This window comes from Nestor notabilis, unplaced genomic scaffold (genome assembly GCF_000696875.1).
Source record: "Nestor notabilis isolate BGI_N333 unplaced genomic scaffold, ASM69687v1 scaffold9113, whole genome shotgun sequence".
In the NCBI taxonomy this organism is placed as follows: Eukaryota; Metazoa; Chordata; class Aves; order Psittaciformes; family Psittacidae; genus Nestor; species Nestor notabilis.
In genome coordinates, this window is record NW_009922397.1 from 17,037 (window position 1) to 29,340 (window position 12,304).

General features: G+C 43.3%; 1 protein-coding gene across 3 annotated transcripts in view; it reads left to right on the top strand.

The window, feature by feature from the left end:
• Nucleotides 1-12,304, top strand: part of GPR137B (G protein-coupled receptor 137B) — a 30,102-nt gene that overhangs the window by 15,259 nt on the left and 2,539 nt on the right. For 2 of the 3 annotated variants that reach the window (XM_010011595.1, XM_010011593.1), the window contains 3 exons: nt 3,980-4,202; nt 7,385-7,534; nt 9,610-9,738. In XM_010011595.1, coding sequence (XP_010009897.1) covers nt 3,980-4,202; nt 7,385-7,534; nt 9,610-9,738 — 502 coding nt within the window. The remainder of the gene's footprint in view (nt 1-3,979; nt 4,203-7,384; nt 7,535-9,609; nt 9,739-12,304) is intronic. The other variant, XM_010011594.1, reaches the window with a different exon arrangement.

The window sequence follows — 12,304 nt, forward strand, 5'->3', positions numbered from 1 at the left end:
AAATTGTCAGGATGGGAACAGAGAGTCTGCATCTATTTTGGTGGCCTCAGGAATGCTTTCAAGTTAGTGGGTCTGTGTGTGTACCTTGGCCACATCCCAAACCACAAGGGGCAAGAGCTGGATGCTCTCTGGTAAACACCATGGTATATATACATTCACCATGGTATATATACATTCACCATGGTATACATACATGATATATATACATTCACCCCTGCTTTGCACTCTGGTTTCTGTGGGAAGGAAATCCGGGAGTATGGCTGTCAGACAAGCACAGCATACACCAGCCAGGTCCCCAGCCAGTCCCCAAGGCAAGAGTGCCTGCCCTTGATGGTACACATAAGCAGGAGGAACAAAGAGGATGGCTTTGTGCAAAGCCTGGGCTGCAGGTCAGGGTGGTATAGGGCAGGCCTGTGAACATGTTCCTGGATGGCTTTAGAGATGAGAGATAGAAGCTTTGAACCCCATCTGTTACAGATGTTTGTGGCAAGGCTTTATTCCTGGAAAATGCTTGAAAATGTCTTTATTCCAGCAAAGGGATCTTGTGATATTTAATCAATGCCTATAAAGTGACTACATTAGCACTCTGTATGAAGGTCTTGGAGCATTTCTGTTCCCAGACACTTAAGTACTGGAATTACTCATGCACAGACGACCATCCCCACAACACCTCCATGTCCACCCTGACTCTTGCCTACTGCATTTCTAGCACAAATCACTCTTGGAACTGGTCTAGCCTTTTCTTTCTTATTTAGGTCTGTTGGTAAAGAACTTCACTAGTATTTTGTTTTAATATCTAGATCTCTTAGCATGAATGTGTTTAGCCTGTGTGAAAAAGCCATATAAATAAAGCCGAGCTCATTTCCTATCTTACACAGGGCCACTGAAGTGGTGTCATACATGCACATCCACAGCTGAGGTCCTGAATCTTAATTGTAACAGACTAGTGAACAATCGCAGAGTTGTTTGGGTTGGAAGGGACCTTTAAAGATCACCTAGTCCAACCCCTGTCCTGCAGGGGTTTTATGTTGCTCAAATCCTGATGGAGAATTGGATGATAGAAAGAGGGATGGCATATAGACAGGAGCTGGAGTCTGCACTTGCTGAATTTGATCTTTCTTTATTGCTGAATGTTCACTTTTTTTTTTTTCTCTCCATTTCCTTTAATAAGTGTCAGGCCTTATTGCCTGGTATTGGCATTTCTGCAATAGGTAATGGCAACATAAACAGGGCAACAGAGGTGTAGGACTGCTGTAGTGTATTAGCAGAAATCAGAATAATTTCAGATAGAGCAAAAATGGATAATATCCTATGAGAGATCCAGATTCTTAAGTAAACTTTGCTCAGCACAGCCTCCATGATGTTAGTCACTGTGGCAAAAGAGCTCAAGGTGAAGTTTGTCCCAGCCCAACTTTACATTTAAACAGCCTTTCTGCACATCTCCCTGAGCTTGGGGACTTCTCCCAATCACTGGGTCTGGATGAGGTTTGCTGTGCTGTGTGTGCGTGCTTTGTTACACACAAGCCTCAGACCCTGTATGGATTTTGAGGAAACCACATATAAAATGCAGTAGTTTCAAACAGATTTTCCTGTTAAACAAGGTAAAACTCACTGCATTGATCTGAAGTTTGATTTTAAGCTCAAAGAAAAACTTAGGGGTGCATCGAGCCTGACACAGAAAGAACAAAACACCCTGGCACGTGTCTTCCCTGGCTGGATTAAAAGGAGCCAGATTACACACAGCTCCTTTTAAGAGACTAGCTCTGAAGTGGGGTTTAGGCACAATGAGCTTTTGAACAGTCACTCATGCAATCTGGAAGCAGCTCTCCTGACCTGCTTTTCTATTTTCTAAAAAATCCCATATGCTTATTAATGCCTTATAGGCACCCTTGTAGTTGAGATTCTGCCTTTAATTTAGGAATACTTTCTGCAGCTGCAGAGACCCTAAAACTGCCCTGAGAGACACAGCCTGCATTTTTACCAGTGCTTATTAGAAGTTCAGCAACAACACTTCTATTGTCAAAGCAGGCAGCCATTTCCCCAGCCACATCGTGTTAATAATGGGTATGGAAGATCATTATGTGAAGAGCTGCACCACTGACTGGCCATGACAGCTCACTCAGGCACGTACAGAGTATGTGGGCATGAGAGCGTGACAATGCTGCTTTTTTCTGCTAAACTCCATGAGGGAGCCTTGCCTGGAAGCCTCTAAGCCTTGCTGGTTGCAAGCCTGCATCAAGGGCATCAAGGGCAGGCAGGCTGCACTGAAGCAGAAGGTCCTTCTGACTAGGATGAGCAAAAAGAGAGCAGGTACTTAGTGTCCAACAAGCAGGCACAGTGTGTGAGAGCATACCTTTCCTTGTAAGCCAAAACCCCAGAAGAATATTTTACCTGCACTATAATAGTGGAGCAGAGATGGGACTATTAAACAGACTTTGGGAGGGGAAGAAAAGAAAGACGCATGACCACCACTTCTGAGATATTAATAAAAGCTGTGAAGGTACCACCACTACAAGTGGGAACTGCATTCTCCAGAGGAAGCTGTGTGAGAGGAGCTTCAGGACTGCACTGCTTCCAGCATTACACTGTGAGGTTTAAAGGAACTACCTCTAGCTGCTAATCCTAAAAACAGAGCCCTGCCCTGGAAGGTTAAGAGTGAGTACAATCTTCCGCCTGAGAGGGAATTTCCATGACTGTCAAGGAAAAGACAGCATCCTCATTCACTGCCAGATACAGATGGAAAGGGCACTGATTCACAAGCAGGGACTTTTGGGCTTTCAGTTCTCCCTGTTTGTTACACATTTAAAAGGTCTCAAAGATACACCCCCTCCTTTCTTACCCTCTGAAAAGAAGCCAGCTATGCTTCAGCTTTGTGGCTGCATTGATGCTATCCCGAAAGGATACAGATGTGTGAAAGAAAAAGGCCACCACTGGGTAAAGTACTCTTAAACAATCAGAACTGGGTTCCTCAGGGGCAGTCTGGGTGTTTGTTGTCAGCCAAATTCAAAGTTTCCAGCAGGCACAAAAACTGTGGCCAAAACCTCTTGTTCAGCGGCTGCAGATTATGACCTGTATTAGTAATTGCTTTGGTCAGTGATGACAATGAAGTAAGCAAACACCTGAACTGGAGACATGCCCCCTTTTTTTTAGTGAAAAGTTCCACAGCTGTGTGTAGGAGTAGAGAGGAATCAGAAGCAGGTTTTTTTGAGTATGTGGTATGCTTATATTGCAGGTATCAGGGCTGGGTGGGTGAGGAAGAACAGATGGAGAAAACCAGTCCAGCTTCTGAGTGTCTGTCACATTTCTGTTCCAGCTCTGCTCCTGTGGTTGTGCAAATAAACCTTCTGCCTGGCACAGATACCAACATGCCAGCCCAGAACCAATATGCATATTTAACTTTCTTGATGTTTCTTTCAAGAAGTTGCCCATGACCAGGTTATTTAGGAAAAGGCTTGAAGATGCTGGGGAACCAGTAACTCAGATATTTTCCCTACTGCTAGATGCTTCCCTAATTTAATATGAAATCTGACAGCAACCGTCAAGAGCCAGTGATGCTTCTCGTGGCAGTGCTGGTGCAGCAAACCCAGCATTCAGCCCAGTCCATTCCAGGCAACTCAGCCTTTTTCAAGGTTTTTCCTGTCCGTAAGTAGTAGTCAGAGGGTTTTGCTGTGTATGAAGAAGAAAGTACATGTGTATTTTAAATAGTTTTTAAGAACTGTGCTGTTGTATTTCTGCTGCAGTCAGTCTTACATGTTTTGCTGCTTGGTATTAGTGTTTTTACTTACAGCTTGTTGTGTAACTGTAAAAACAGGTTTGACATGAGCTAAGTTAATCTCTCCAGCAGGCTGCAGCACTTTGATTTGGGCACATACTTGTGGTCACTCTGTCAGCTGTGGCAGCCCAACGGGTGCAACTTCCATCTCATGACTGACACTTGCTGAACAATGTCGCTAAACCTGTTTTCTCCTCACTCTCCCAGGTTGCCCCTCTACCTGGCTTCTCTTTTCATAAGTCTCCTCTTCCTCTTGGTGAATTTAACATGTGCAGTATTGGTGAGGACACAGAATTCAGAGCGAAAAATCATTGTCTCTGTCCGGGTGGCAATTAATGACACATTGTTTGTGCTGTGTGCTGTTTCACTCTCCATCTGCCTGTATAAGATTTCCAAGATGTCTTTAGCCAACATTTACTTGGAGTCCAAGGTAAGGTACATTTTCAGTTCTTTTCAAGTACCTTTTGAGAGACAAGGGCAGTGCAAGGCAAAGCCATGTAGTTCTTTAGATTCCCTGAGAGCTGGAGGCCTTAAACTTCACAGCTTGCACTTGGTTCACCACGCTGGTCAATAGATGAATTAAATACTAAGTGGCAGTAAGAGTGCTTTTTGCCAACATCAGTGGCCCCCAAATATGTATTTTTTAGGCAGACTTTACAGAGCCTACTGGCAGGAGCTTTTCACGACTGCTTTCAGGTGGATACTGCTTTCTCCAGGTTCCTGTTTGAAGACCACTCCATTTCAGTACTGCCGCATAGAAGTGGTCTGTATTTTGGGACCCTTCAGCTTGTCAAATTATTGACTGATTAAGTTAACTATTTAAGGTAACAGCATGCTGAAGATAAACCAGAGAGAGGAATCCCCCTGTATACATTTGCGTATTGTCCTATAGATAAAGAAAAAGTGTTTTAGAAGACTGAATATAGTATGATTTAGCCCAGTGGGAAGAAGGGGAAAAAATTTCTCCTATTACACTACATAATGTTCTTTAAAGAAATATTGTTAGGTTTACAGCTTTGCACACATTCAGGGTCAAGGTGCTGGGTGGCATCACATGAGCATGCGGTGCTTATTACAAAATTAGTAAAAATGGCTTATATCTATAAATAATGAAAGAGGGTTTTCAAAGGGCTCTGCGCTTGCAGTAGATATTTGAATCTTCAGTTACTAGTTTAATCAATAGCATGTTACTATTACCACAACAAACCTTTAAAAAATGTAAGTTACAGCTGCTCTTTAGAAAATCATATAACAACATTCCTCTCTCCATTTACTTAATTAGATGAAAAGAGTACTTTTCATGTTTAATAAATCTGGCCACGCTGCACAACAACTGAAAGTTCAGGGCTGAATAGAAGATTTAAAAACACAGCTCAGTTTGTTGGTTTTTTTTCTTTCAAGCCTCTCATTTGCTGACCAAAGGGCATGCATGGGCAATGGCTTATTCTTACTAGTAAGAAAAGTTTTTCTACTTCTGCAAATCACAGAAGTGTAAATCTCTGTAACAAAGCAGTGTTAACCTGAGGGAGGCTTTGGTAGATTACTTTGTTCTGTTTCCTCCTCCTGCAGGAAACCTGATCTTCTTTACTTCAAGTTATTTCACAAAACCCAAACAAACTCTGACATTGTTGCAGACAGGAAAGGGCAGAATGCTCAGCTGATGAAAGTTTGAATGTGGAAATGAGAATTAAAGAGTGCTTTGCTCCTTCAAAAAAAATGGAAGTTTCTCTAGGGACTTCCAGTAGGATTTGATTGCTCATACCTTAGGGACACAGATGGCTGGAGCTGGCAGTGAAAAAAAACACATCATGGTTTACTCTGCTACTGTTGCAGTAAAACTAGCTAAGAAGAAGAATGAATTCTCTGCAGTGACAGAAGTAGCATTGGAGATAATGTGTGCTCTGCAGTGACAGAAGTAGCATTGGAGATAATGTGTGCTCTGCAGTGAATGTAGATAGACATCAGTACTTGGCAGCCTTTTATTTGCATGTCCAGTCTGCTTGCATGTATCTTCTGACCACATGTGGAAGCACATTCACCTCCATGACCTGGCATGGGGGTCCAGCCTGGATCTCTGCACCATGGCTACGACAGCACTGAGGGTGCGCCCTTTGGTGCCCACTTGAGCCAGTTCTGGGCTGGCTGGAAGCATCGTATGGTGGGACATGCTACCAGCTGGGGGCGACCTCTCTTTTCTGTAGGGGCTTGTGAATGACAAAGGAATCCTCTGGCTTTATTTTTACTGCTGCTCTCTCCCTTTGCCAAGCCACTCAGTATGTTTGACTGGCAGCAAAACCAGGACACTTTTACTCCTTTTTTTGTATTTGGTGGGGTTGAAGTTTGTTAAATTTCTAGCATATATTTAACTATGAACTATTAAAGAATGACAGCTATGTTGGGAAACCTCTATAGAGAAATATCAACCCCATCCTGCTCTTCACTTCTGCTGTCACTAGTCTGTGAATGCCACTGAGCTGGGATAATGGTATGTGCCAGTCAGCAGCTTCTCTCTGCTCCTTCACCTCTGGTTTCCATGACAGCATCACTGGCTTGCTGGTACTGAAGGAGAACAGAGAAGTGCCTACCAAAAGTTTCCTCTCTGTGGCATTTCCTGCTTGCTGGTCTTGCTACAGCTTTCCCCACTGCCTACTATCTATCTGGCTTAAATTCCTGTACAGCAGCAGGCTCTTGGCTTATTCCTGACATGGCTGCAGAAACGAGCTAAGGTCTGGTGAAGACTGGTGGTTCCGGTGGGTTGTAAGCAGGAATTCAGTCAGGGAGGTTGACGGTACTGGGGATTCTGTAATGCTACTAAGCCTGACTATTCCCTGGACTGATATTATTTTGCTGGGAAAACAGGCAAGCTGGTTTTCTGCAAGCTTTTCTAAGTACTCCTGGGGCTCCTTTTTACGGACACTCACCGGGGAATGCAGGCTGGGGAACTGGGTTGGCAGAGCCCCAGGGTCCTCTGTCCACTTTTCTCTCAGGGCTTAAGAACTGTTGTGATTTCACACTTTGTAGACTCATTCTTGCCTTGTGCCCAAGCTCCCGCTCACAGGCTGCCCTACCATGGCCACTCTGCCCATAGGCTGTGCTTCCACTTTGTCTCCTCTGTGTTGACATTAGGCAAGGCAGGATGTTCTGTTCCTGCCTGTGTCATGTTTAACTGCTGACTTTTGCCATCTGCTCAGTACTTAGGAAATAGGTGCATAGCAAGCACTTGTAAGAAGATGCAAAGTTGCATCATGCTAGCAAGCCAGCATGTGATACAGGGTACTAAATAGCTAACAGAGAGCTGAGGGCTGAATTCTCTTGCTCCGTCTGATACCAAATGTATTTCTTATGTGTTTCCATTGCTCTGAAACTAGCACATGGACAAAAAGTTGTAGAAATTAGTCACATCCCATCTTGGTAAGGGCTGGAACTGCTGCCATTGCCTGGAAACCACTGTACTGATAAAATATAGGAAAATACAGTATCAGATGTAGTGATCAAAGAAGGAAAAGTCAGTTGCATTAGACAGAGTAGCCTGACAACCCCTGAAGTCCATGCAAAGCAATGCTCTTCTCAACTTCCCTTTTGAATAATAACTTGTGCTTAAATCTCTTCCAGGGCTCATCTGTCTGTCAGGTGACAAGCATAGGAGTGACTGTTATACTACTTTATACCTCACGAGCCTGTTACAACTTGTTCATCCTATCATTTTCCCAAACCAAGAAAGTCAATTCTTTTGATTATGATTGGTACAACGTGTCAGATCAGGCAAGTATGAAAATATTTGCTAATGAAAAACCTCATTCTGTATGTGATGAATTTCCTAAATGCCACCAAAAGAGGAATTAATATATTAAAAAACTATATTTTTTTCTTTTATTCAATGCACTAAGATTGTTTTATGTCAGAAATAAAAATTTCTTGTAATTTCAGCATAAGAAAACAAAAAAAACCCACCCTCAGTGCTAAAGGAAAGAGGTACCCACTAGCCAAATAATAATAATAATTAAAAAGACCCAATCCATCTTTGTGGTTAAAGGGAAAAAAAAAAAAAGCTTTTTATTAAAAAAGGTATTTTGTCCATTAGAAAGACTGTTCTGAACTTGGAGAAGCAGAAAACCAGCACCTGATTCCTCTGAAATGGTCAGTTCTGAAGTCAGCATCAAATCTCCCATTGGCATCCAGGCCTGTGGAGTTATCTACCTTGATTCTGCCATTAGCGTGACAACTTCTGTAGTCTGAGGAAAAGACTAAGATTCTTCCCAACCTTTAGTTCAAGTGACAATCAGACTGTAAGATAACAGCAATGAAACCACTGAAGGAAATAGCAGGGGATTCTTCATTGAATTTTACGAAATTTGGGCATCCGGCTCCTTTCTCTGCGTGGAAGCATGTAGTTAGATCCCAGTAGTTTTCCAGCTCTGTCAAGGAAAATGCCTGCAAAATGGCAGGCCTGGGTCTGGACCATGAGTATATTTTGTTTGGCCTCAAATTCCCAGACATTTGATGTCTCCCCACCCTCTCAGCAAGCCCCTGCATTCCAAAAGCAGAGTTCCCAGGCATGCAAGGCCATTGTGTTGCCAGCATGGCCAAGCAAACCTGGAGCCATTAACAGTTTTCTGTTGAGCAGTAGATAAAACTGTAAATAAGAAGGAGGTAAACAGTAGAGTAGGGTTTCCCACAGGCCTTTGTTATGAGTTAGTTGAGCAGGGTGTAAGGGGCCAGGAATCAACCCTGCTGCAGTGCGGAGACGGGGGGTACAGCAAGGTGTTCTCACACCGTGTCATTAGAACACACAGGTTTAGGCAGAAAGGCACTAGCTTGGGACTCATCTCCTGAATCAAACATTTGCCCTCCTGTTGTTGGGGCCTGGAGTGCTGCTGCTACTCCTTCTGACCCCCTGCAGGGGCCACTTCTTGTGCTGACTGCTATAGTCTGGTATAGCAGGGGCTGGAACTTTATGGTCAGAATATTTGGTCACATTTCCCCATGGAGGCAGAGGTTGTTCATAGGGAGCTCACCAGAATGCTTTTGGCCTTAGGTCACTGCTACTGATTTTTGAACATCTGATCTGGCTTGTTGCCTGGATGTTGGGGTAAATTATTTGAGCCATATGTGAAGGGCCTGAAACTAAGTAGCAGGTACTCAAATTGGTACCAGAATCAAAAGCCACTTTTAACAGTATAGCCCAATGTTTGTACTGTGGTACTGCCTCAGGTCACTGCCAGAAACATTACCCTTTTCTCTGCTGTACAAAACACAGGAAAGGACAGGATTTCCCTCTGCAACTATGGTGAATGGTGGAGGGGAAACCTAGAGAGAAGTTCAAAGCTAATGCAAGATAACAACACGGTTATTCAAGCTAACAGTGTGCACCAATTTGAAAGGATACAAGCCCTCATTTCTAAAAGCCAGATTGCCAGCAACTCCCTTGAAGACCTCGGCATTGATTTTTTTCCTTTATGTATTATTCCCAGCTGGAAAATGGCTGGAAAACTAGTTTCTCATTACCTGGATTTGATCACTTGATCAAATAGTTGCTTGCCAGGCTCTTAGACTGGGAAGACCCCTGCATTAAACTTTGATTTTTCTGAAGGAAAGATAGCGGGAGTAGGACAGGTAGAAGGAAAGGGATGTACCCAGTGAGATAGTGTATTGATTCTTTTAGTATGCCTTTAGTCATTAGCCAGGTTAATCTGGCTTTCCTGAATGCAATTTCTGGCCATGTTGTCCAGCATTTCAGCCACTTAAATACAAAACTTCATAAGAACACGTTGCTCCTGCACCTTTCAATGAGCTGCCGCCTTCATTTCTGAACACTTTTTTCTCTGACTTTTAAACAGGCAGATCTGAAATGTCAGCTGGGAGATGCAGGTTACATAGTGTTTGGTGTCATCCTTTTCATCTGGGAGCTCTTGCCTACTTCCTTGGTTGTGTATTTCTTCCGTGTCCGAAATCCTACAAAAGATCTGGTAAGTGGAATTTGTTAGTGTATTTGTTAGTGTGATGTCCAGGCAGGTCTGGAGGCTCACCTTCTGAAGGAGCTTCTGCTTCTGTACATTTTTGACTTCTTTTTTTCAATGCGTCCTTGGCAGTATTAAAGGAACTCAAACGTCCAACTTCCTTATACTAACTCCCCATGAAAGAAACTCATCATATCTACCCAAACAGAAGACAAGGTGATTGGTTCTCAGGCAGTTTACCTTAAAAATCAGGAGCTGCCTTAAATGTAGGGACATCTTCCCTTTGAGTTAATACAGTACTTTACTGCAGCCAGTGGAAAAGGAGTTCATTATCCAAACTTGGGATCTTTCACCACATAGCAGTGAAAATGGATGTGTGCTAGCTGCTCAACAGCATGTATGAAACAAGATTGACTTCTTTCAGCCCTGCATCTGTTTCCATGTCAGAGACCAATAGCCATAATAAACACTTGCTGACATATTTGTTTGCTATTTCAGCAGAGCAGAGATTAAGGTGTGAGTTGGAAGGATAATTCCCTGTGAGTATCCTTAATATTTAGGTAGTTAATAGATGGACAAGCATGCTTTTATAGCTGTAGGCAATGTCTCCAGGTTAGCATAGGATATGTTGATTGACAGGCACATGGGGAATATCAGCCCTGCACTAGGATTACCAAGGTAATATCTCTGTTTCCATAGGACAAACCAAAGATAATATTCCCCTAGAGGGATGTGAATGGTAAGTTCACAAGTAATAGAAGCAATTAATAGAAAAACTTTTTAGAGAAGGCGATGTTTTTATTTTCACATGTAGATTTCAGAGACAATGATAAAGCCAAGCTGAAGTAATACCTGACAGCACTGTTAAGGAACCCCATGGGCCCCAGTGTCCATCACAAAAAACATCTCAGCCCCACTCCTGCTGAGGAGTTAGCCAGGAAAACTGCAAAGAGAAGAGATGTTTTCAAGGACAGTCCAGTGTTGCTGCTCTTCTAAAGAGTGACCGCAGAGTGATGTCATTTTATTTAAAGTCAGTTTAGTAAGGCTGGACGTGGTGGTGAAGTTTGGATAGCGTGGGAGATTCCCAAGAGGATGAAAATAAGGGATGCAGCCTAATCTCTCCTTTCCAAAAGCTGATCACATGAAGACCCGGAATCTACTCAAACAAGAGCTCAGACAGAGTCAAACAGGCCATATTCTCTCGCAAGTCAGAGAGCACTGCAGTAACATATGTAACATTATATCTTTGCATTGTGATTTGCAGAAAGCCTTAAACCTCCAACTTCATAAAGATACAGTTCAGAAGAGCCAGTCAGTGACAGCACTTCTTTTATGGGTACTTCTTTCAGGGTAAACATTATCTGTCATAGTGGGTCGCTCACAGATGGGTTTTTCCTACACAGTAAAAATGCTAACCAGCAGCATAGTAAGAAGAAAACTGGAAACAACAGTGTTAGAAAGAAGCAAAAAAGGGACTCCAGCAAGGCAACGTGAACTTCAGTGCAAGTGTGCCACAAGAGGGAGGCCAAGGCCCACAGGACTTTCGGTTCAGCGGGCTGCTCCAGCAGGCTGTTCCTGCAGTTAAGTATCAAACGGCCCAGGGGTTGAAAACACTTGACCAGAAAGCACAGGCTTAGAATTAAAACAAACCCTTTTTTTTTCTATAAACTTCTAACAAGTGAAAATCGAAAATGTTCTTTAGTAAGGAACAATCCCAAGAAATAGTTGTTCTTTAGTGTTAAGTTTCTCTCTTCAGAGACGGAAAGTTAGAGGCATCCTGTGTTCAGCCTGGAATGAAATCTCTACCTGATTTGGTGCTGACAAAGGGTCACTGCACCGTGAGGTCCGTTGCCTTGCTGCACCTTCAGCCAGACAAAGGTTGGAGTTAGGGAGATCACAGAGGTGCACCTATTTTGACTTCATCTTTGTCAGTTATTTAACATCAATAAGATAGGAGGAGATTCAACTGCTCTCCTGCTTATGGCCAAGGAGAAGATGTCATCCTGGCTTATCCAGAGGTGCTAGGAACCCTGTTGCCTGGGGATGGAAGCAGTGGATCAGTGGAAGAGGCTCAGTGGGGTCCTAGATGTCCCTGTGTACTGTTTCCAGAATCAGACTGAGCTTTTGAATCTTGCATGTTTTCTGTTTTAATTCATAGGGAAATAAAAGCAAAATGCTTTGTAAATGAAGGAGTTAGTTATATATATACCTGCCCTGGGTTCAGCTACAGCAGTCATTTTTTCTCCTTCTTAGTAGCTGGTGCAGTGCTGTGTTTTTGACTTTCAGCCTGGGAACAATGCTGATAACACCGATGTTTTTAGTTGTTGCTCAGTAATGTTTACTCTGACCAAGGACTTTCTCAGTCTCATGCTCTGCCAGGGAGGAGGGGAAGCCAGGAGGAAGCAGAGACAGGACACCTGACCCAAACTGGCCAAAGGGCTATTCCATACCACAGCACGTCATGCCCAGTATAGAAACTGGGGGGAGTTGCTCGGGTCGGGCTGGGTATCGGTCGGCGGGTGGTGAGCGGTTGTGTCCTCTCCCCTTGTTGTTCCTCTTATCATTATTATTGGTA